The sequence below is a fragment of the Phyllostomus discolor genome, chromosome 6 (assembly GCF_004126475.2).
Source record: "Phyllostomus discolor isolate MPI-MPIP mPhyDis1 chromosome 6, mPhyDis1.pri.v3, whole genome shotgun sequence".
In the NCBI taxonomy this organism is placed as follows: Eukaryota; Metazoa; Chordata; class Mammalia; order Chiroptera; family Phyllostomidae; genus Phyllostomus; species Phyllostomus discolor.
Window position 1 is genome coordinate 155648967 of NC_040908.2, and position 26778 is coordinate 155675744.

A 26778-nucleotide genomic window follows, 5' to 3' on the forward strand; every position below is an offset into this window, starting at 1 on the left:
ATACATGTTCTTTGGCTACTCCCTTCACCTTCTTTCATTCCATACCACCCTCCCCTCCGACAACTGTCAGTACGTTCCATGTATCTATGCTTCTGTTTCTATTTTGTTCGTTAGACTTCACATATAAGTGAGATCATATGGTATTTGTCTTTCAGGGGCTGGCTTATTTCACTTAGCATAATTCCAGGTCTATCCATGCTGTTGCAAAAGGTACGAGTTCCTTCTTCTTCTTCTTCTTCTTCTTCTTGTTTTACTCCTGCATAGTATTCCATTGTGTAAATACACCACAGCTTTTTTATCCACTGATGGGCACTTAGGCTGTTTCCAGATCTTGACTATTATAAACAAATAATGCTGCTATAAACACAGGGGTGCATATACCTTTTTTAAAAAAAGATTTTATTTATTTACTTTTAGACAGAGGGGAAGGGAGGGAGAAACAGAGGGAGAGAAACATCAGTGTGTAGTTGCCTCTCATGTGCTCCCTACTGGGGACCTGGCCCGCAACCCAGGCATGGGCCCTGACTGGAAATGGAACCAGTGACCCTTGGGTTCACAGGCTGGTGCTCAATCTACTGAGCCACACCAGCCAAGGCTGCATATATTCTTTTGTACTGGTGTTTTGGAATTCTTAGGATATATTCCCAGAAGGGGAATTGCTGGGTCAAAAGCAGCTACATTTTTAATTTTTTGAGGAAACTCCATACTGTTTTCTACAGTGGCTGCACCAGCCTGCATTCCCACCAACAGTGCAGGAGCATTCCCTTTCCTCGCCAGAACTTGTTTGTTGATTTATTGATGGTAGCCATTCTGACAGGTGTGGTGATCTCACATTGGTTTTTCTCCCCTCGCCCTTCCTCTCCCTCTAAAATCAACAAAAACACATCCTTGGGTGGAGGTTAAAAAAAGTTGTTTTAAAAAGAGGCATCATTAGACTTATCCTATGGAGATTCAAAGGTAGAACTAGGACTAATGGGAGGAACTGACAACATGGTATAAGAAATGGTAACTTAATACAAGAAAGAAGATCTTTGCCATGGATTTAGCAGTGATGGATTAGGCATTTTCACCAATGTGAATTATCATCAGAAGTGCTCAAGCAGATGAATGGAAGAAGATACCCACCTGTGATACATACAATAAGGCCTTAATTTCCAAGTTACAAAGAACTCATAAAAACTCGACACCAAAAAAGGGGCAAACAGTCCAATTAAAAAATGGGCAGAGGACCTGAATAGACCCTTCTTCAAAGATGACACACAGATGGCCCCACAGACATATGGAAAGATGTTCAACATAACTAATAATGAGAGAAATGCGATTTGAAACCACACTGAGATTATCACCTCACACCTATCAGAATGGCAGTCATCAATAAATCAATAAACAAGTGTTGGCAAAGATGTGGAGAGAAGGGAATCCTAGTGCACTGTTAGTGCAAATCAGATTGGTGCAGTTACTATGAAAAATACTATGGAGTTCTTCAAAAAATTAAAAATGGAACTGCCTTATGACCCCGAGTTTCCACTTCTGGGTATACACCCCCCAAAACACAAAATGTTACTTTGAAAGAACACATGCACCCCTATGCTCATCTAGGCATTACTTACAATTGTCAAGGTATGACAGTGATCCAAGTGCCCATCAACAGAAGAGTGGATAAAGAAGCTGTCACACACACACACACACACACACACACACACACACACACACGAATATTACTCAGCCATAAAAAAGAAGGAAACCTTAACATCTGTGACAGCATGGATGGACCTAATGGGTATTTTGTTAAGTGAAATAAGTCAGGTACCATATGATTTCACTTATATATGGAATCTAAAGAGCAAAATAAATGAACAAACAAAACAGAAACAGAATCACAGATACAGAGGACAGACTGATGGTTGCCTAAGAGGTAGTGAACTGGGGGGCTGGCTAAAAACGGTGAAGGGATTGAGAAGTAAAAATTGGTAGTTACGAAGTAGTTAATTGTATGTCAAGTACAACATAGGAAAAATAGTCAATAATATTATAATAACTATGTATAGTGCCAGGTGGGTACTTGAAATACCAGGGGGACCACTTTGTAAAGTATATGATTATCTAACCACTATGCTATACACCTGAAACTAATACAAAGTAATATTAAAGGTAAAAAAAAAGAAAAAGAAAAATATTCAGGTAGAGGCTGAACTGCCACTTCTCAGGAATGTGTAAGAGTCCTTCATTACACAGAAAGTGAAATGAGATGTCTGAAATGTCATTTTTCCAATCAAACAACTGGGACATGGGATTGCGGACCTCCCTAGAGGCTGGGAAACAAGACTGTCAGACAGATGTATTTGTAAACATGTATAAACATATGCACGTATCAATCATGATCTTCCACTCCACTCCATTCAGATCTGGATTAATAAATGAGTTTAACATCACTATAGTCTTTCTTTATGGGTCACAAGGTCAGCTCGCAGTTCCTACACTCCCTTCTCTTTCTCTCGGTTCCACCGAAGCTTTTTTTTTTTTTAAATGTGCCCCAGGCATGAACCAGCTCTGGCCACCAATGCAGGCAACAAGCTAGGATGAACTAAGGACTGTACAACTGCTTTGCCCCTGACTGATATAAGAGCAACACCACCAATCAGGTGTGTCCTCGCCATTTGCCAGGGGGTTCCGCCTAAACTTCCAGGCTTTGAACAATGAACTACTCGTCAATAAACTTCCCAGGGCATAGACATCTACATTTCTGTGTCCACCTCAGTATTGTTCCTAGTAGTATACCTACCATTGTTTGCTGCTCTATCCATGTTTGGTGAATTGCTTAACTGAGAGCCACAGAAATGGCACATGGTAATCAGCTCCTCAATAAGATAATGAAAAGTCTAGTGTACATGGGTTTCTGAGTTCTGACTCACCAGTAAGAGATACCCCTTCCACCAGTACCCCAAGTTCTACCTTGGCTTACCATTACTGATTTCTGGGAGGTCAAATTTAGTGAAGTCCCACCACTGGAGCCGGTAGGTAGTATTGGCAATATTACTGGCTACAGCAGACTGTCCATCACCAATCACTGCTCCTGGTGGGGGAAAGGACAAAGAGAGCACATTACAGCATTTATCTACTTGTCTCCACTGGGAACGTAAGTCAATACAGTACTGTGATTAGGAGAAGAGAAGGAAGAAGAACCATACTATGGTTGAAGAAGGCTGGCGAGTCCCACCTGTCAAGTTCCTATCTCAAAGAGAAACCAGACATATTTGTAAAGAACAATTCTCTGTGCAAATATGGTCCCATTATCAGCCCCTCCCATTATTAGCATTTACTTGTGCCAACAATGTGTCAGATACTGTATATATCCTGTCTAGTAAGCTCACAATCTAAAAGGCACAGATGAATTTTCATAAAGATGTGAAAAAGCCCTGGCTGGCGTAGCTCAGTGGATTGAGCATGGGCTGAGAACCAAAGTGTTGCAGGTTCGATTCCCAGCCAGGGTACATGCCTGGGTTGCAAGCTTTAACCCCCAGCAACCACATATTGATGTTTCTCTCTATCTCCTTCCCTTCCCTCTCTAAAAATAAATAAATAAAATCTTTAAAAAAATGTGAGAAACAAAAAGTAAAAAAAAAGTGAGGGGAGACCATGAACACAGAAAAGCATTTTAGCCCCAGGATGTCTCTGTAGTAAGCAGCACTCTTTGGGGAGAAAGCATCTCGTCCTTAATATACTGACCTCCCCAATAAAACATCTCAAAAGGAGGCTTCCTCCAGGGGAGAGACAGTCACCATACAGATGATTGGATAGACAGAAACAGTAAAAAACAAGTGAGGCAACATTTGCTAATTTCTTCTGTACCCCTGTCATGTAACAGAAGAAATTTCTAAGCCTAGCTTTTCAGCATAAAAATATTTTCATTAAGATATTTTATAACCCCACCCCCACCCTACCCCACCCTACGAGAATGTCCTTGAATACAGATTTACTTGTAACATCTCACAGTTTAACTTTCCCTGAGATATATACTTCTGTATGACATGTTTCCCTTGGTTACCAATTAAATAAAAAATGGATTTTTTTTATAACAGTATGACACTTTAATTTGCAGTTGTATTTCATTTACATGAACATGTCATTTCCTCCTCCTCCTTCCAAGGTGCATTTCATACACAACCACCCTTCTAATCAGACGGAGCCAAACCCTCTGGGGAGAACATCCTTGTGAGCTCGACAACCTAAATGGTATTCTCTGCTGCAAATCAATTCCTACTCCGAGAAACTAAACTTATTAGAGCTTACTAGCTTGGGACAGTGGACAATTTTATACCTACATTCTTCAGTATCATTGTATTTCTGTTTTGCATATCACCACAAAAGGGTCTTGCCATCTGTTTCTTCTTCTTCTTCTTCTTTTTTTTTTTTTTAACTTTTAGAGAACTGCGTTTATTGCTCTGCTACTCCTGGTGTTTTCCAATTCTTTCCTCAAATGGTCAAGAGATTGTTCATATCAAGAGATAGAAAATGTTTCTATACAAGCCATGAAATATTAGAAAAGTACTCTTCTCTAGTTGCTGCAGGCCACGGCATGAGTAGACTTTTCTACATTAGTTTACTGACAGTGTTCTCGTCCCAGTTTCAATTTGTAAAGAAAGGTACAAATACTGTAACAGCTCATTTCCAAGATGGTGATACTTCTAGGTTATGTGTTCTCAACATGGGCATTATCGCCCTCATGGGGATGAAAACTAGCTCATGGGGGAAAAAAATCTTAGTACAACTGCTAGTTCCCTTCCTAAGTACTGCAGTATATAAACAGATATACAGCATATCTGTGATATTAAAATTTCATGGGCATAGAGAACATTAGAAAAAAATATATCTAAAGGGGCTCCTCAGGAGGATAATGAAACAGAGGTTGAGAAATACTGTTCTAGAGAAACAATATCCCCCAAACAACACACTCTTTAAAATCTTACAGATTCAAAGTCATAGACCCAAGTGGTCATGGTTTCCCTAGAGCCTGAGGAAGACAGTATTTGGGGGTGCTGTCAATGAGTACACTGACCTCAAACCCCTATTGAGGGTCCTACGGCACATCCCTCAATGAGGTAAATACCTGTCCTTCCTTTTAACCTTTACAGAAAATTCAATAATAATTGCATCTGATAGGAAACTTTTGCTAAACTTCTAGGTCATGAGGAGATTAAGATTCCTATAGGACTTTCTTAATAGGAACTTTCTTGATTTTTATAGGTCTCCTTGATAATGAAAACCATTTTTTAATTCTAAGGACTTCCCAGGACTATACCTTCACCTTAGTGGCCAAAGGCCTACTACTAAATGTTTGGGTTTTTAATAGGGTGATACTTTTCTTCCTGATGTCTTCAGCATTCTGGCACTACTGGCAGAAACAGGCTTGGTCGGCCTGCACTGCCCAGGACAGAATTATTCAGTTTCACTCTCACCCAAGATCAATTCCACTGAGCTTATGAACTGTTCCCCTGGCTTGCTTATCTGATGGTTGACATCTCCCTTTGACCACTAGTCTCTCTCAAATTACTTTAGTTCCTTATCATTTCCTTCCACTTCTCGTAGAAAAAAGCACATAACCTAAAATGGAAGAAGGTAAAGTTGATTTTCTCAGTATATGATGAACAAAATGCAAGTTGCTAAAAGAAGGTAGAACATAAATTGAAGAAACAAACCCCATATTCTAGGAGCTTAAAATATGGGAGAGAAGATGAGAGCTACGAACTGAAAAACAGTTAAGGAAAATACCAGATGCTTTACGAATTGTGGACCTGCAACTGGGAACACAAATGATTAAGACTCCAATTCACAGCTCCAGAAGCATCCTGTGCATGCCTCAAGAAGCATCTCCTGGAGAACATCTGTGCAATAAAATAAATGTGTGTGGAAGAGACTGGGGAGGTGTTTTCTGCCAATGGTGCCAGAGTGCTGAGAAGCAAAGAAACCTGGCACCAGAGAGAGTCAGGTTTCAGTGCCATATAAACATAGATTAAGGAGCTACAGATGCCAGCAACAGATTAGAGCATTGTCGCCAGGTTCTCTTCTGTAAGAATTACAGGCCAACCAAGCCTGTCTTTCAGAATATCAGAAGGAAAAAGTATTACCCTATTAAAAAACCCAACCATTTAGTAGGCCTCTGGCCACTAAGGTGAAGGTATAGGAAATGTGCCAGGATGAGTTAATGGACTGAGCTACAAAGTATTTATACAGGAGGCACTTAACCTCAGAAACCAAATCCTGAGACTGCTGAGGGATTTCTAAGGCCACAAGGTTTTCTCAGTAACAGCTGAATGGAACAAGCCTCAGGTTTTTCAACCTCTGCTATTGATATTTGGGCCAGATGATTCTTTATTTAGGGGGGTATGGTGGGTCTCGTGCATTGTAGGATATGTAGCAGCATGCCTGACTACTACTACTACTACTACTACCACCACCTACAACTTACAGAGCTGTTGGGAGAACTTAGAAACAAATGGAATGTGATGGCAAATAGTAAATGTCTATTAAATGACCACTTTAAAAATGAATTTTGATCATTTACTCCAATCTCTGTATGCTTTTCCTCAGTGGGTACAGCTCTGTAATCAACAACTCACAGAAGTCCTTTGGTAAGAGGCTGCCCCAAATAATGCGCCAGCACCAAGAGAGAAGAGTACTTAATTTTAGAATTAAGGTCAAATGTCTAAGCCCTGCACTCTTTACAAAGTATGCTGTCAGACTTTGTAAGAGTCCACGAGGGAATTTAAATAGAAATCAGTAATAAAAAGATAACTGGAAAATCCTAAAATACTTGGAAATTAAGCCACTCTTTATGTAACACATGGCTCAAAGAAGACATCTCTAGAGAAATTTTAAATATTTTGAGCCCTGACTCATGTGGTTCAGTGGGTTGGGCGTCATCCCACAGACCAAAAGGTCACCGGTTCGATTCCAGGTCAGGGCACATGCCTGGGTTACGGGCCAGGTCCCCAGCTGGAGGTGTGTGAGAGGCAACTGATAGATGTTTCTCTCGCACATACATGTTTTTCTCCCTCTCTTTCTCCCTCCCTTCCCCTCTTTCTAAAAATAAATATTTTTTAAATTATGAAAAAATATTTCGAACTAAATGAAAATACAACTTATTAAAATCTAGGGGTGCAACACAAGCAGTGCAGAAGGGGACATTTACCACATTGAATGAACATATTAGAAAAGAAGAAATATCTATTGTAAAATCAGTAACTTAAGCTTCTACCTTAGGAAATGGAAAAAAGAGCAGATGAAACCCAAAGTAGGCAGAAGAAGAGAAATAAATAAAAATTAGACAGAAATCAATGAAACTGCAAACAAGAAATCAATAGAGAAAAAATATTAATGAAAACAAAAGTTAGTTCTTTGAAAAGATCAATAAAATCAATAAACCTCTAGCCAGGCTAAGAACAAAAGGGGGGGAAACATGAATTATTAACATCAGAAACAAAAGTGGGGCCACGACTACCAATCCTATAGACACCAGAAGGATAATGAAGGACTATTATAAACAATGACACATGCAGGTCTGATAACCTAGATCACAGGTGGCAAACACAAGATCCAAGGGCCAAATCCAGCCCTCTACCTTGTTTCTACCCAGTGGCAGGGCCAAGTTCCTTGCCCCTAATTAAGAAGTAGTTACATTTATGCAGTCCTAAAATTACATTCGGCCCTTTGAAGGCAACCCCAAGGTGGATGTGTGGCCCCCTGGTGAAAATGAGTTTGACATCCCTGACCTAGATGAAACAGACCAATTCCTTGAAAGACACATTCTACCAAAATTTACACAAGAAGAAGAAGCAGATATTATGAATAGGCCTATATCTATTAAATTGATTCAATCATTAATAACTTCCCAAGATGGAAAGCACCTAGGCCTAGGCAGGTCCACTGGTAAGTTCTACCAAACATCTAAGGAAGAAATTCTATCAAATCTCTACATTCTGTTCCAGAAAACGGAAGTAGGAATACTTTCTGACTCATTCTATGAGGCCAGTGTTGCTGCAATATTGAAACCAGATAAAGCCATTGAAGGAAAAAACCCTCTACAAATTAGTATCTCTCATGAACATACATAGAAGCAAAAATCCTCAACAAGGCATTAGCAAATCAAATCCAAAACATGTATTTAAAAATGTATATACTATGATGCAAGTGAGATTTACCCTAGTTGTGCAAGGCTGATTTCACTTTTGAAAATCAATTAATATGATCTACCACATCAACAGGATAACGAAAAACTTATAATCATATGAATACACACAGGAAAAGCATTTGAAAAAACCTGAGACCTATTGATGATAAAATCTATCAACAAACCAGGAAGAGAAAACTTCCTCAATTTGGTAAAAGCCTACAGCTAAAAGTACGCAAGTGCATGGCGGCACAGGAAGATCTGACTGTAGGTGGTGTGCACACAATGCAGTGTGCACACCATGTGTCATAGAAATGTGCACTGGAAACCTCTCTAACCTTATTAACCGATGTCACTCCAATAAATTAATTTAAAAAAAAAGAAACTAACATTCAACTCTTGCTATAGCAAATGCTACATGCCATTTTTAAGAGCAGTAGAAAACTTAACCATCCTTTTGCTTTCTTGAGTCATTAAATCTGTGGTGCTGATAATAAAATAATAAAATAATAATAAAATAAAGTCATAAGTAATGTGAAAAACTATATGCTTTTCCCCTGACTGGAAACAAACAAGGATATTTCCTCTTACCACTCCTCTTCAATATTGTACTGTAAGTCCTAGCTAGTGCAATAAAACAAGAAAAGTAATAAATAAGAGGTATACAGGTTGGAGAAGAAGAAATAAAACTGTCCTTATTTACAGATGATATGATTGCCTATGAAGAAAATCCTGAATAATAAAAAAATTAGCCCTGGCTGGTGTAGCTCAGTGGATTGAGTGCGGGCTGCGAACTAGGCATCGCAGGTTCGATTCCCAGTCAGGGCACGTGCCTAGGTTGCAGGCCATGGCCCCCAGCAGCCACACATTGATGTCTCTGTCTCTGTCTCTGTCTCTAAAAAATAAATAAATAAAATCTTAAAAAAAAATTAACTCCTGGAATAATTAAGCCATTATATCAAGGTTGCAGTGTACAAGTTTAATATACAAAAAGTCAACTGCTTTCCTATACACCAGCAATGAGGAAATGGATAATTGGAATTTGAAATTAAAAATACAATACCATTTATATTAGACCAAATAAAAAGAAACACTTAGGTATAAATAAAACAAATTATGCATAAGATCTATATGATAAAAACTACAAAACTCAGATAAACCACAAAAGACCAAAGAGATTTTCAGTAATATTGGGAAGATAGTCCACGTTCATAGACAGGGAGAATAAATAATGTTAAGATGTTAATTCTTCCCGACTGGATCTATACAGTCAATGTAATCCCAATCAAAATCCCGGAACACTATTTTGTGAATACTGACAAACTGATCCCAAAGTTTATCTGGAAAGGCAAAAATATCCAGAACAGCTAACACAATATGCAAGGAAAGAACACAGTTGGAGGACTGACATGATCTGACTTCAAGACTTACCCTAAAGCTAAAGTAATGGAGATAGTGAGGACTTGGCAAAAGAACAGAAAAATAGATCAATGGAACAGAATGAAAAGCCCCAAAGTAACCCCACACTAATATAGTCAACAGGTCTTTGACAGAGGTTAAAAGGCAATTCAATAAAGAAATAATCTTTTCAACAAATGGTATTGAAACAACTGAATATCTACATGCCAAAAAAAATGAATCTAGACACAAGCCTTATACTTTTCAAAAATTAACTGAAAATGAACCATAAACCTAGACATGAAACAAAAAACTACAACATTCCTAGGAGAAAATCTATATGACCTTGGTTTGGGCAAAGACTTTTAAGAATATCACCAAAAGTGCAATCCATGAAAGAAAAAGTTGATGAGTTTGACTTCAATAAAGTTCGACTTTTCTGTGAAATTAAGACTGCTCTATAAAAAGAGACACTATTAAAAGAGAACGAAAAGACCAGCAATAGACTGGGAAAAAAATCTTTGGAAAATACTTATCTGATAAAGAACTGGCATCTAAAATATACAAATAATGCTTAAAATGCAACACTAAAAAGAAGAACCTGGCTTTAAAAATGGACAAAGTATCTGAACAGACACATCACTAAAGAAAATACAAACGGCAAATAAGCATATAAAAAGATGCTCAACATCATTCCCCATTGGGTAATTGCAAATGAAAACAACAATGAGACTACTACACATTCATCAGAATACCTAAAATCTAAAACACTGATAATACCAAATGCTGAAGAGGATGTGAAATAACAGGAACTCTCATTCATTACCCGTGGGAATGCAAAACAGTATAGCCACTTTGAAAGACAGTTTGGCAGTTTCTTGGAAAACTAAATATACTCTCACCATATGACCTAGAAATCACGCTCCTTAGTATTTATTCAAATGAGTTGAGAGCATATATCCACACATGCATATTTGCAGCAGCTTTATTCATAAGAGCCAAAACTTAGAAGCAACCAAGATTTAACAGGAGAATGGATAAACTGTGGCACATCCATACAATGGAGTAATATTCACCTCTAAAAATAAATAAAGCATCATGCCAAGAAAATAAGGCAGATTAATAAGAAGGTAGGAAAATTTCTTGGTAAGTGGAATGGGAAAACTGAGACAGATAAATGGTCAGGCAATTTATAGCACGATAATAAATCTCAAGGTCTTGCCTTCCTCTAGCCAAGGACACTTAGGAGCAAACGGTTTATACATTCGAGATCATGCTGGGGGCAGACTAGCCTTGGTCCTAGGCCCTCTTCAGTGATATTCTTTGAAAGTAAAACTACTCAGAGAATTACCCTGTTCCTTCTATAAGCTTATTTTGACACATGTGGAAAGCTGATGAATATTCTGATGGAAACTGCCCCTAAAATTCCCCACCTTTAGAAAACAGATAAAACCCCTAAGACAAAAGGCTTAGCGTGCACTCTCCCTTGAGCACACACAAACCCCCCTGCCCTTTCCTCAGGCATGTACCTTGCTTTCTATCTCCTGACTCTCAAGGTTCCCAGGAGACTTACAACCAGGGGAGCAGCAGGCAGCAGCAGCTTACCTCAGGCTAACCCCCGGAACCTGACTCCAAGGGCCCTTCTTTTGCCTCTGTAACTTGTTTCCTGGGTCCACGTGGCCCAGCTGGCTCACTTCTTCTGTCTCTGTGACTGTCTTTCTTAACGACTTAGACAGCTTTGCCCAGACTCAACTCTTCCTCACGTTTCCAAAGAGCCAAGGCAATTGTGCCTGGGCTCACTCCTGTTGCTGTGATCTTGCCTCTTCTATTCCTTTTATTTCACTGTCCTCAGCTTTAATAAATGTACTATCAAAATCACCTGGACCCATGTGGCGAACTCTTCCCTGCATGAAGTTAACAACCCATATATTCCAGACCATGCTGGGGCAGACCCACGTTGGTTCCAGTCCCTTTCTGATGACAAAAAGACATCTGGGAAATTTAAATACATATTGCTAAGTGAAAGAAACAAAAAGCTATATACCGTATAACTCTATGCATCATTCTGGAAGAGTAAAAACTATGGACGCAGTAAACAGATCAGTGGTTGCCAGGGGTTTGGGGGTGGGGAGAGATGTATAGCTGGAGCACAAGGAGATTTTGGGGGGCAGTTAATTTATTTTGTATGATACTATATGGTGAATAAATATCCTCATACATTTGATAAAACCCACAGAACTCACACAAATAGTGAATTCTAATGTAATCTATGGACTTTGGGTAATAATAACATGTCAATGTTCATGAATTTTAACAAATGCACCACTCTAATGCAGGATGTTGATGGTGGGAGAGCCTATGGGTGTATGTTGGGGAAGAAGGTATATAGACATTCTCTGTACTTCCCACTCAATTTTTCTGTAAACCTATACTGCTCTATAAAAAGTCCTTTGCCACATTTTGCTGTATATAATGTACTCCCATGTATAATGTATGCCCATGTTTTTGTGCACATTATATGCACAGGATCATTAGGCCCATTGTTATACCCAAGTATAATGCACATCCTTATTTTTACCTCAAAAATTAGAGCAAAAAAGTACGCATTATACATGGCAAAATATGTAATTTGAGTGAGAGAGAGAGAGAGAGAGAGAGAGAGAGAGAGAGAGGGATCAAGACTGTCATTCATGTTCTAGGAACAGCAGCTGTCCACAAGGATACTATTAGTTAACCACAGTTCTTTTCCTGGAGCAAAAGAGTAAATACGGGTTATTCTGATGAAGATAAAACAAGGCGGGGGGCGGGGGGGGGGGGACTTAAATCCAGTGATCCTGGCCAACTATCAGAGAGCAACAATGGCATGAACCAAGCCGCCAAATCTCCTTCTATGAGTCAGGTCTTCAGTACTGAGTCTGGGATAAAAGCTTAATAGTCATGACAGTCAAGTGGTAGGTGAACTCTACCAAGCCTGACTGCCTGCATGCATCTCTCCATCTCTGCTTCTCTCACACTCCTCTCTTCTGTTGCCTGGAAAGGAGAATTAGGAGCCTTTTTTCAAAACAGTTTCTTTTTTTCTCGTCTCTCTCCAAGATCTGTTCTAGGAGCAGGGAAATGAAGACAATGATTCAACAGTGCAGTGAAAATATGGAACAATGGGAATCATTAGCAAATCTATCATAAAAGCTAATTTGGGAGGGTAAAAAAGGGCAAGTTACAAAGAAGGAAACAAAATATATTTCAGTCCTATCAAATTGTTCAGTTTGAGGCTGCCTCATTCAGAATGGGCATCTCCGTGCTGCTGCCGGGAAGACAGAAGAGGAATAAGGCTGGGGGCACAAATGCTCATCAGCCTGGAAACACAATTACTATCTTGCTGCTTGGTTGTGATATAAAGCCAAGGACCAGCTTCCTAATTGGTCAGTAGAACTGACACTTGAAACCTCAGGGTAGGGGCAACTGAATAACTTATCAAAATTCTTAGAAAGCTAGTCACAAAAGACCACATATTGTCTGACTCCATTTAAATGAAATGTCTAGAATAGGCAAAGCTATGGAGACAAAAGGTACATCAGTGGTTGCCTGGGGCTGGAGAGTGCAGGGGAAGTAATGGGGGAAGTTAATGCTAAGGGGCATGGGGTTTTTAGCAGGTGATAAAAACGTTCTGAAATATATAGATAGTGGCAATAGTTGCACAACTCTGTTAATCTACTAAAAATCACTGAATTGTATACTTTAAATAGATGAACTATATAGTATATAAATTATATCTCAATAAGGATATTACTAAAAATACTATTCAGTATAAATTTGGATCAATTTGTGAACTGAAAAATAGCAATTCCATCTTTGGTGTACCTTTGCACTTCTTTAATAATTCAGAGTACTGATGAGCATTTTTTAATTTCCTTTAGTGTACACCGCCTACCCACATCTTATGTGCATTTTTATGTTTAGTTATTTTAAGTCTTTTCTTATATGTTGTTTGAGTTCTTTGTAATAAATTGGTTTCTGTCTGAGAAAACGCAATTCTTCTTACAGCAATATAACACAGGATGAGTTAGACATAAAAACCATCCTTCTTAAGTATATAATGAATGGCATCCTAGAAAGAACACTTCTCCTTTCCAGAAAGCTTCATTCAAATGCAGTCTTTATATTTGTTCTAGGGAGGTATAACTAAACATTTAGTCACAGTTAGTTTGTTACCTTACCACCACCTTAAAAGTCTCACAGAAGAAGAGCACAGTCGATTTTTCTATAACCTGGGGACCTGGAAGAATCTCTGATGACAGACAACAAGATTTTCTCCAATGACAGAAGTTTCTCTCAGTTCCCATTTATGGTTTTGACATTGAGGAAAATGACCTAACTATAGTTTGTTTAAAAATAACAGCTTTAGCCCTGGCTGGTATAGCTCAGTGGACTGAGGGCGGGCCTGCAAACCAAAGGGTCACTAGATCAATTCCCGGTAGGGGCATGTGCCTGGGTTGTGGGCCAGGTGCCCAGTAGGGTGCATGCGAGAGGCAACCACACATTGATGTTTCTCTCCCTCTATTTCTCCTTCTCTTCCCCTCTCTCTAAAAATAAATAAAATCTTTTAAAAAAATTTTTTTAAAGCTTTATTTATATATAATTCACAAATCATACAATTCACCTACTTAAAGTATACAATTGAAGGGTTTTTAGTATATTCTCACGGTTGTGCAACCATTATCAAATCAATTAACACAACAACCATCACTACTATTTAATTTCAGGATATTTTCACTGCCCACTTCCCCCTATACCTCACCCATTAACAGTCATTCCCCTTTAATCTGCCCCACTCCCCCCACTAGCCTAGGCAACCACCTAATATATTTTCTGTATCTACAGTTTCACCTCTCCTACGCATTTCATATAAATGCAATTGTACAACAGGTGGCTGTTTGTTTGGCTTCTTTTATTTAGCTGAGTGTTTTCAAAGTTCATTTAGGTCATAGCATGTATCAGCACTTCATTCCTTTTTATAGCTGAATAATGTTCCATTGTATGTATATAACTGAACCACAGGTTCACATGAGAATAAGATAGTATTTTTTATTTATGGAAAATATACTTCGCTGAACCCAGAAATCATAAAAGTTTCTGAGGGAACCCAAAATATTTCCTTTTGAAGGAAAAAGTAGGTTTTCAAAGATCAATTCTGAGTATATTACTTATAGTTAAAACCAAGTCTTTTTTTCTTGAGGCTAAAATAAAAAAGTATTAGGGGGTATCGTTTTCTGTAAAAACACAAAACTAAAATTCCCAACAGGTATGTGTGTGCCTGTAGTTCTGACACAGGAAATGTTCTGAGTAAAGTGTGTGGTCTGTCCATGAGATTTAGGCTGTTTCACAACTGTTCTGACTGGTCACTTAAAAGGGTGTCAGCCATTAGACAACATTCATTTCAGATATATTTAACATAAATTACAGGATAAATACCTTGTAGATATAGAAGTCAATGACATTCTCTTAGCAGGAACTAGGCCCCTAAATCAACATTATTTGATTGACCAATAAATTCCTAAAGGCTCCAAAGCTCTTTCTCCTAGAATAGCAGTAGCATTAGTCCACACACAAATCATGAACTTTAGGAGAGGAACCAAGAAATACGTTGTTGAGGTTAAAGGCATTGGATGTGGCCAACAAAACAACAAATGATAGTCTGAGAACTCAACAAGAAAATTGGTTAAGGCCTGCAAATATAGACAGTGTGTAAGGTAGGAGAACAAAACAGCCATGAAATATTTCTAGGTATTACAGTCTCATGGAAAATATTTTTGCCCTGCTCAGGTGGCTCAGTTGGTTGGAGCGTTGCCTCATACACCTAAAGGTTGCGGGTTTGATCCCCTCTCATCGATGCTTCTCTCTCATATTGATGTTTCTCTTTTTCTTTCTCTCTGTCCCTCCCCTCCCCTCCCCTCTCCTCTCCTCCCCTCCCCTCCTCTCCTCTCCTCTCCCCTCCTTCCCCTCTTCTCTCTCTGCCTCTCTCCCCCTCTTCCTCTCCCTTCTCTAAAATCCATAAACATATCCTTGGGTAAGGACTTTTTAAAAAATTCTCAAAACAACATTTCAAACTGTGTTTATGTAGCCACAACAGAATAGCTTTAAAATAGGCCAAGAGAGCCCTGACTGGTGTGGTTCAGTTGACTGGGTGATATCCTGCAAAGTGAAAGGGCATCGGTCCAATTCCCAGTCAGGGCACGTTGCCTGGGTTGAGAGTTCAGTCTCTATATGAGAGGCAACTGATCGATGTTTCTCTCCCTCCCTTCCCCTCTCTAAAAAGAAATAAAATCTAGATAAAGAAATAAAAAAAAATAAAACAGGCCAAGAGAAGGAAGAGGAATTAATTGATGTTCATTAGGGCCAGAGCAGTAGATACAGATACAGCTTTCCTATCCAGAGTAAGTAATATAGCCAGCTTCTACGGCTATACAACCCTGAACATGCCCAATCTCCTCTGATCTCAGAATAAATAGTACAAAGAGTCTGGTACTATTTTTTTTTAAAAATTGTGGTAAAAAACACATAACATAAATTTACTATCCTAACCATTTTAAGTGTACAGTTCAGTAGTGTTACTCTCATATACTCACAATGTTGTGAAACAGAGCCCCAGAATTTTTTCATCTTGCAAATCTGAAACTCTGTACCTATTAAACAACTTCTCCTCACCCTGACCCCTGGAAACCACCATTCTACTTCCTGTTTCTATAAATTTGACTGTTTTAGATACCTCACATAAGTAGAAGCATGTAGTATTTATATTCATTTTCAACATGCCTTGAAATCAAGAGGAGATACATAACTAGACAGGATGAACACAAATGGGCATGGGGTGAAATCAGAGTCATACGCAACTCTACAGGAAAGTCGTTAGATCTGGTGGGAAGATGTAACCTCTAGGCCTGCAATGACCATTTTCCCTTAATAAGTCATTCAAGCCCTGGCTGGCGTAGCTCAGTGGATTGAGCGCGGGCTGGGAACCAAAGTGTCCCAGGTTCGATTCCCAGCCAGGGTACATTCCTGGGTTGCAGGCCATAATCCCCAGCAACCGCACATTGATGTCTCTCTCCCTCTCCCTCCCTTTCTCTCTCTCTTTCTCTCTCTCTTTCTCTCTCTCTCTCTCTCTCTCCCTCCCTTCCTTCCCTCCCTAAAAATAAATAAAATCTTAAAAAAAAAACCCCAAAAACAAAAGTCAGTTTCTTTAAAAAAAAAAAAATAAGTCATTCAAAGAGGTCAAACAGAGCATCGGGCTCATGACATTAGACCTAAGTGAGCTTCAGAAAGTGCAAAGGTAGTAGGGCTGCCGTAAGACCACTCTGGTTCCTAATGCAATGATTCAGTCACACTGGCTTGAAGGTAACAGTGTCATCCAGAGTTCAGCCATGTATTATCACTCTACAGCAAAGGAAGTACGCTGCTCTTCTCTGGGTCCTCACTTTCCTCCCATCACATTAAAACCCAGGATTAATCTTGACTGTTGACAGGACAGCTGGTATCTCCTAGCTCTCTGAAGTCAAGCCAAGATGCTTCTGTGTGGTAAGATGATGAAGCTGCGGCCCATTTTCATCCCCATTCTGTAGACCTGCCCTTCTTCAATATATTCAATCTAATGAAGCAATTATCTACACTTACACTAATGATGTAATTGGGACAAGTAATTATGAAAGCAGAATATGCATTTTCAAAGAAATGAATATCATTACCTTTTTTCCACCCACAAACATTATTTAAGACAAAAACAAATAAGCTCACAAGAACACATGCTACTGGAAAATTATTAGGAACAGCATTCCAAAACCCACAGCCTTCAGGAGAAATGGAGGGTAAAACCCTAACCCTAAACAAAAACAAAAAACCTAGCATTCACTCCCACCAGGCAGGGATTTCCTTAAAACCTCTACCTCTGACAGAAGGCATCCAGGTGAATACTTGATAATTAAGAATCACTCTACCTCCACTTCCACATCCCCCCAAACCTGGCATTTCCTATATTTAGGTTTCAGGAACCCCTGTTGCTGGGAGGACACTAGCTTAGGCAGGAGGTCCCTGAGTGAAGCCAAGAAAATAAGTCAGGAAAACTGTCATGCTCTTATTGTGGCACAACGAAGCTGCTTAAAGGGGTGCCTCAGCAGCATAAGGATGGGCAGAGAGAGTGGGGGAAGGTGGGAGCAAGCATTCAGGGAGAAAGGGGTGAGAGAGAAAGATAAAGAGAGCGAACGACTGACTCAAACACTGAACAGCTCTCACCAATCACTTGTTCTAAATTGCTGAGACTCCTGCAGCTTTTATTGTTTGGTGGAAGCACAAATGAGTGGAATTGGACCAGAGGGTCTTGGGCTTGTCAGAGCAGGAGAAAAACGACCTTTACTGCTGCAAAGAGGATGCAGATTTCAAAAGCCTAAATTCTGCAAAGAAGGGAAATGGAAATGTGCTGAACGTGGGTTTGACTGGCAGCTTTCCTCATCCGTCGATCACAGGGTAATAAACACTGGGAGATGGCAGAAATGAAGATAAATGCTTTCAGTAGCACCATTCCCCACCCTCCTCTCTTCTTCCGCCCCCAGTCAGCACATGACAAGAGAGTTAAAGCAAGAAAATAAATCAGCTTCTTAACCAACTCTTTTGTTAAAACTTTCCTTACAGGCCACCTACACGTGAATTATTGCTCTATGAGCCTACATTCTCATTAGGAGGCCCAGTTTGTAAAGGGTGAAAAGCTCCTGTCAAATCACACCTGTACATTTCAGGGTACAGCATTATTGGGCTGAGTCAGTCGAGTCCAACACCTAAGAAAGAGGCCAGGCCTCCTACCAAAGGGATTGGACCAGAAACATCCCCCAAGCCCACGATATTCTCTAATCCACAGCCTGGCTCAATTTAGAGGAGACTTTGGAGCTCTGAGGACAGCATGATGTCACTTCACTGTGGTCACTGCCACATTACTATCTACCCAGGGACAGAAAGGCTAAGCTCTAAGGAGTAACAAAGAAGCCCCTTTGGCTTGGAGGTCAAAAATAAAGTGAGATCAGAAAGTGGACTAAAGAATACTTGGTCTTGACTACAACTTCACATTCAATTTAGAATAAAGGGAACATTTGTAAGACTAATAATCTGACAGGTTTTCCACAAGTAGGTCTAAGGGAAAAACTGTAAATTTTGGGATTTGTGATCACAACAGTGAGAAGAAACATCCAGCTGACTTGGTTTTTGTAAAGAGACTATTGTTTTTTGAGTTGGGTCAAAAGATTAGCAATTCCTAATGTGTATGTTAGCAGCTGCTTATAAAAAGATGGCCGGGAATTTTGTAAAAACTACATCCTGGTTCTGCTAAAAGTGAGTCTGACAAAAACCTTAGTAACTAGGTCCTTTAGGCATTCTGTCCTACCCGCCCGGCCAGTCTGTTCCTCTAGATCGCAACGTGGGGAAAAAAGATCACACACCTTTGTTCTAAAGTACAGGCACCAATTAGTGGAAAATACGGAGCAAAAATAAGTGGTAAAGAACATGGCGAGTGGGTCTGTTTCAAAATACAAATTGCTCAGAAATTTCAGTAGTCCCAGTGCCGTACATATGCTGTGTGATTTTACGAGAACAATACCTGTCACATAAAGATAATTAATTTGAAATAGTTTCTAACTAAAATCCACTGTTCAGAGAGTAATACTAGGCACAAAGTGGGAAAGCATTATTAACAAGCCCTATATTGAGACATTGCTAAAAGGATGCACAGGAAAGCTAGACAACAATCCAGATTAGCCTTTCTAGTCTTTAAACCTAAATAAAGTCCCACCTCTTCCTGGAAGCTTTTCTGAATTAGAGAGAAATCCCTGCCCACACAATATTAGCTATTTTTAAAACACAAAACATTTGTCATCTTTTAGGTTACAAGGCTATAAGTACAAAAAGTTTGCTCTGAGTGCAAGTATTTATATCTCTGTGCACACTTAGCCATCAATTTTCAGGTGGTACTGCACAGTCTCTTTCTGTCTTTTTCAAGGTAGTGACCTCCTCAAAAGAAAGGGTCAGCTTTTCGGTAACATTTAAAAAAATTTTTTATTGTGTTTTTTTCCATTACCATTTATTCCCCTTATACCCCCACTTGCTCCCACAATCACCACACTGTTGTCCATGCCCATGAGTCCTTTTTCCTTTTTGCTCAATCCCTCCACCCCCTAACCTCCCCCCTCACTGTAGTTGTCATCCTGCTCTCTACCTATGAGTCTGCCTCTATTTTGCGTGCTGGTTCAGTTTGTTCATTAGATTCCGCATATGAATAAAAATCATGGTATTTGTCTTCCTCTGACTGGCTTATTTCACTTAGCATGTTCTTCAGGTCCATCCATGGCTGTCCCAAGGGTAAAATTTTTTTCATTTTACAGCTGGTGGTATTCCATTGTGTAAATGCCCCATGGTTGTTTTGTCCACTCATCTACTGATGACGCCTGGGCTGCTTCTAAATCTTGGCAATTGTAAACAATGCTGCAATGAACATAATGGTGCTTATGTTCTTTCAAATTAGTGTTTTGGGTTCCTTTGGATATATTCCCAGAAGCTGGATCGCTGGGTTAAAATGCAGACCCATTTTTAATTTTGGGGGGTATCTCCATACTGCTTTCCACAGTGGCTGCAACAATCTGCATTCCAACCAACAGTGCAAAAGGGTTCACCTTTCTCCACATCTTCACCAGCACTTATTTGTTGATTATTTCACTTACACTTTGTTTTATTTTACATTTTAAATACTGTACAGTCACAGCATTTAGAATACTGTTATTCATAGAGTAGACATGAAATACCCCAGGGTGAGGAGCACTGATGGGAACTGCAAAGAATGTCACTGCTAGCCTAATAATGTCCTAGATAGTCTTTACCACCTATTTATTAGGCTGAATTATAGAGAACCAAATCATGTTAAAGGAATTTTCAGTCCAATATTTACATCCAGGAATGAGACTAAGCAACTATGGCTTGTAAAAGAAGTTTGAACTTTATTGTAAATCAACCTAAACATCCATCAAGGAGAAAATAGTTAAACAAACTATGGCAAATTGCACTATGGACCCCCATACCGCCATTAAAAAGAAGAAAGTACATTTATAAGTACTGACACACAAAGATGTTCCCAATATATTGTTCTGTACAATCCTATCTGTCTTAAAAAATTAAAATGAAGAAAATTACATAGGTATGTAATTATATCTATGTGTTGATTAGACACAGAAAAAAAACCTGGAAAGATATATTCCAAACCATTAAACCTTTGGGGAACGGGACTGCACATGAGAGTGGTAAAGACAGAAATTTTTCACAGTACATATTTTGATATTTTCTGAATTATTTGCAATGGAACTGTATTGTATTACCTTATCAATTTTACAAGAGCAGGAAGAATGAGAAACTACTTTTACAACAGCCAATTAAAACCTACATTTTACTAGTTAATATCCCCTATATTCAACATATACATTTATTTGTTCCATGAAGCTAACTAGTTGAAAGACTTGAGAAAAATTCCTTAGTCCTGGATTTGTAATAAAATTTACAAACCTCAAGTTTTCTGTTTTCACTGAGTGCCAGTCAGAATGGTACCCTGAGATACCCTTTATAAATCTGAGAAGGTATGTTTTTGGTAGCCACTAAATCTGTGCTGTGTGGCTAAAAAGGAGCCAACACACTCCCATCTCGGGGTAAATATCTTAGAGAAAATGCCACACCAGGAGACATGTCAAAAAAGTTCAAGGCACGTTATAATAGTAAAAATCTAGAAAGTTTCATGTTTATCAATAAGAGAATAGATAATAAAATGTTTATAAATCAATATTAGAATACTATGTAACAATTAAAAGGAACAAATCCAATTTGTCAAACTATGTCAATGGGATTTTATAAAAAAACGTAAAATTTATAAAATGATACATACAGTATACCATTTATATAAATGCAACTCAAAATAGGAAACAATGATATTTTAATAATATATTAAGTTATAAAACATAGAATACAATTATAAAAACCAAATTCATGACAGGGTTGCCCCTAAGTAGAGTGAGAAATATAATTAAGGAGATCAAAGGAAACTTCAACTTCATCTGAAATAATTTTTAAATTAAATTTTTATTTATTGATTTTTTTTAGAGAGGGAGAGGAGGGGAAAGAGGATGGGGGTATAGAGAAGGAGGGAGGGGGGGAGAGAGAGAGATCGAGACCAAGTTGTTGTTCCACCCACCCATGGTTGATTCCTGTATGTACCCAGGCCAGAGGTCAAACCCACAACCGTGGCACATCGGGATGATGCTCCAACCAAGCTACCTGGCCAAGGCCTAAAACAGTTTTGTTTAACAATTGTTAAATCTTGGCTGTGGCAGAGCACAGATGCTTGTTATATACAGGGTGGGACAAAAGTAGGTTTACAGTTGTTTGAAAATAATGCAGCAATTAATAATAATACAAGAATAAACTGTGTTTGGCATACTCACAACTGTAACTTACTTTGTCCCACCCTGTGTGTGTGTATACATATATGCCTGTATATACGTATTTATACTCTTTGTACTTAAAAAATTTCTCACTATGGAAGGGAGCAAAGGGGGCAGGAAAGGAGTAAATAAGCAAGTAACTGGGGACACAAAGGAAACACCTTTCAAAGCTTTCCCATAATCTTAAGCCTTGTTCAACAAAGTATGGATGAGGCAATAACTGGCTAAAATGAAATACTCTGGGATATGCGGTTCCATTCAATTCCAAAGGTGGGCAGAGATGGCCACGTTCTGCTTGCTTAGAATTCCTGACATAAAAGATTTTGCCAAAGGAAACAAGTCCTGAGTCTTGGCAAGTCAAGTTTATACCGTGCAAAGCTTGAGCTACTGCACTGATAAAACCATCCAGCAGGCAGTTATGAATGGCATATGGCCAAACACTTTGCACCCCACAAAAGTGGAGACTCCAAGGCCATGGGCTTCTTAGGTTCACACTAGGAACAGTTTGTCTGCACAGATGAGTTGTACAGATGCCTAGCTCCAAGCTTTTCTCTTAGATGACACCTTGATGCCTTATAACATCTTACCTTGAAACAAGAAAGGCTTATTTTTCATTTCAAGTTAGATACAATACATTTCTAAGAAAGGCCTGTGGCAAAATTCTAGTGTATTTCACAAGGGAAAGCAAAAGAAGATTGAGATATGTTTTAGGCTCTTCCATTCTGCCAGAGCTGCTTATATACACTTCTCAATCCTGAACCTTCTATCATACTTCAGGGATGCCTGCAAGCTAGCAAGCACGCATCACTAGCATGGTACACGTGCCTTTTAAAGACAAACTCTGTTGCTGGTCATCATAAATAATGCACGACAGCCCACAAACTTTTCTACAAACCAGCCCCTTGAGATATGGTAACATCATGAAATGATCTTGCAATTAACACTAACCTATGGGGCCCCTGTTTCTTAAAAAGTCACCCATCTTCCTCTCTCCTCTCCTCTCTCCAGTCCATCTTTCAATGCCAGATTAATTTATTTTTAAAAGCAGAGTTTTGATTGTGTCACTCATCTGCTCAGAAAGCTTTAATGGCCCCTCATTGCCTAAATTGAGATGGATTCCTTGGTCTGCTTTTCAAGGCCCTCAACAATCTTTGTAATCTGTCTTCCTGTGCTTATCTCCTACTGCTGTCTATTCACATAATTTTGTAAATATGTTTTAAATACATCCCTATTTTTATACTTTTGCTCATACTGTTTCTACTATTAGATTCCTTCTCTTCTTTAATAATGCTAAAATCTCCCTGTCCCCTATTCCCCATTCAAGGACTTTATCAACCGCCTTTTCCTGAGAGGCCTTTTCTGCTCTCACTAACCTGATATGACCTTCTCCTCGGAAGCCCCACAGCATTTTGTTTCTCTCTCTTATTCTGTTGCATTCCTTCTGCTCTATCTCCTGCCATCTGGTTGAGGCAGCACTCCCTACCATTATTCACTCCACTCGAGAACAGGTATAAAATTCAGTCTACTAGAGGTCCAACTCAAAACCTACAAGCCAGGTATGCTCACTCCGTTCCCACTCAGCACTGTCCCTGAACCTGAATCCCCACAGCACCTTATAAACAGATTCTTGACAGGAAGGACACACCATTTTCTTATCTTTACATGAAACATCTTGATGGTCTGCCATATGAGGTATGCAATAACTCCATATTAAATAGAGAAACAAAGGGTTATTTGAGTGTGGTTCGTACCATTGGATTGTTAGCCTCTTAAGTGGAAGGACTATCTTAAACCCCACTGAGAGACTTAAGTGCCTCCTAGTCCTTGTGCCCTATGGAGCACCTTGCACAAAGCACAAGGCTACAATTCAATTCATTAAATTGAAGCCAAAGTACCTTTGGTTTGAGAATAACCACTCAACCAGCAGAAGGACACTTCCAGAATTCCTAAAACCCTTCTTGTTTGATCTCTGAAACTCTAGGAAGGCACCCAGCCTCTGGAAATCTACCCAGTACAGTACTCAGGGCATTAAGACATCTACGGTTACTGGCTACATGCAGGAAAAACACTGGAAAATTTACTACCTTGCTAAGTGCAGTCAAAACAAAGCAGAGGTGGGTAAGTTTGTGACTGCAAACTGGTACAATGTTAAAAAGTTTCTCCCTCTGGCCTCTAGAGGATCCAAGCTGCGAGCAGGCTGTCCCCTTTGTCTGCCTCTGCAAGGCTCTTGCCTAGAGGCCAACAGGATTAGCACAGCCATTTCATGCTCTGAAAAGTCAGAAAAGGCAAGATGGGGAGCTTTTTTACTTGAGAAAATGCCTAGTAGTCAGAGATGGTTCTGTTTCTGTTCCTGTTCAATAGATAAGTGGGGATGCTGAGGTTAAAAAGCAAAAATCTCCAACAATGTTTAATGAAAGGTTTGGAGACAATGTACAGAATTAGGCAATGGGATAAACTCCAAGAAGAGAGGAGCAGGTGCCAGAGCAAATATGCAGCAGAGACTCAGCACCAGACATTTTGATGCATTCAAAAATTTCCATGTATTTAAAATGTCATCAGGACGCCCTGTGAGGACAGACTTGATGCAGCAATTAGGGAATGCTGGCTAATCCCACTTGGCACAAAATACCCACAAATAAGTAAGTAAGCTCTTCACAGAAAAGTCAAAAGAAAAAAGAAATAGCTTTACCTTAAAAAAAATTGAGCAGTTGCTACATTCCCTTATCTTAACTGATAATTAACTACAGACCTTCCTTTGAAGAGGTAAACAAAATTCATACACTGTATTTGGAGGCACAGAGCTCCTGGGGCCCAAGCTGGATTTTCAACCTTGGGTCCACAGATGGGTTTCAGGAGGTCCAGGAAACCACTGAAATAGCAGATATAATTGTGTGCCTGCATGTTATTGTATTCATTGTTTTTTGGGGTGTGTTTTTTTCCTTTCTACTACAATATTTCATAGTGCTTTGACATCTTGGGGGCTTGTTGACTGAGGGACCGCCCCTTTCAGGATTAGCCAATTCCTAGCGATAGCAAACTAGTTGACTGCAAACATGCAAACCAACCAATCCAGAGTCCATATCCCCAACCCTTTTATCAAACTCACACACCAAGCCAACATTCCCTCTGCCCTCAAGCACCCAGGGCCAGAGCCGATTAGGGACCATCCCATAGCCCAGAACCTGCCAAAATTACTCAAACTATCTTGTCCTAAACTAACTCATTGTACCTACCCTGCCTCATCCATTTCTTCCCCTGAAATCGCAACAATGGATTTGGTGAACTCATGTTTCCCCTCACCTCATTCTGCCTCCTGAGCAACCCTGATAACTTCCCTATGTGTCATGTGATGTGTCTCCCTTCTCTGTTGATAATTTGTTAAAAGATAACAAATTATCTTTTCAATGACAACCATCTCCTCATCTGTTGGCCTTACCATACCTGAATAAAACTAAAATCCTGGATATACTTTAATACAGCTATGTGTACATATTTTTTTTCTGAGGGGAGGATCCAGGTTTTAACACATTCTCACAGGATTCATTGTTCTCTAAAACAGTGGTCCCCAACCTTTTTGGCACCAGGGACCAGTTTTGTGGAAGAAAATTTTTCCACAGACTAGGGAGCAGGGGGGTAGACAGTTTTGGGATGATTCAAGCGCATTACATTCAAGCACCCCTCCTGCAGTGCAGCCCAGTTTCTAACTGGCCCAGCCCAGTACTGGTCCACAGCCGAAGGTTGGAGGCCCCTGCTCTAAGATTATGAACTAAACATTTCAGTTCACATTGGGGCTCTAGCTCACTGGGTGAGAATATATCACTGATGAAGCCTCTCTAGGGCACATGCAAAGCCAGGTGGTTGTTATTAGAGAGTGCAAAGAGAAATAGTGGAAATTGCAGAGGACTCTGTTTATCTTGTTTTTCTTGCCTCTTTTCAGTACAGGGATCATAAGGCAAGGAGTATAAAGGGAGAAGGTTCATAAATTCCCCCAAATGGCGATGACAATAAATTAGCATTTCTCTCATATAACACAAAAATTTTGAATGCTAAAAACATCCACAGGGTTTGGGAGATTAGAGACTGATTGTCTATGTTATGTTTTGTAGAAACAACTGGCACACTGTGCCAACCAAGGACAGTATACCAGCAAAGAGATAAAGTCTTGGCCTTCAACCTCAGTAAGGCTGACAGAAATAGAGATTTTCAGACTGAAGTACACAGTCTTGAGACATGCCTAGAATAAAGAGTAGTGATCTCAACACAGAAAGCTTTCTGAGGGCTGAGTGAGGACCTAATATTAAACAGATAACTATCAAACATAACACTGCGAAAAGATGTATATAAAATGGTAATAAGATGTCCTTCTTGCTTGGTTGGAGCCTATCATCCAGTTGGGGAGATAAGACATCAAAAACATTACAAATGGAGACATCTGCAATAGTGTCAACAATAAAAATGAAGAGAAAAAAACTCTGCAAACAAGAAAAGGCGAAGAAAGTACCTAATGAGTGGTAGAGACAACTAGAGTCATAGCTGTTGTGGGGGCGGTGTCACTAGGCTTGAGGAGGGGTGACCAGGAAAAACTTAGGGAAGAAACAGGAACTAAGGCTTAGAGAAAGAAGGACAGGATTTTGAAAGGAGAGGTGGAAAATGGTTCAGGATTGGAAGGGGCTTCTGTTAAAGGCAATAAAGGTTCAAGGGCTA

At 39.5% G+C, this 26778-nt stretch overlaps 1 protein-coding gene and 1 pseudogene across 10 annotated transcripts in view; both read right to left on the minus strand.

Annotated features, from left to right (window-relative positions):
• Window positions 1-26778, minus strand: part of AMBRA1 (autophagy and beclin 1 regulator 1) — a 181368-nt gene that overhangs the window by 41529 nt on the left and 113061 nt on the right. For all 10 annotated transcript variants that reach the window (XR_004903973.1, XM_028516115.1, XM_028516108.2 and 7 more), the window contains one exon: window positions 2963-3073. Coding sequence is in view for 9 of the 10 variants with exons in the window: in XM_028516115.1 (XP_028371916.1) it covers window positions 2963-3073 (111 nt within the window). In the remaining variant the exon portion in view is untranslated. The remainder of the gene's footprint in view (window positions 1-2962; window positions 3074-26778) is intronic.
• On the minus strand, window positions 2525-2669 carry LOC114501204 (annotated as a pseudogene).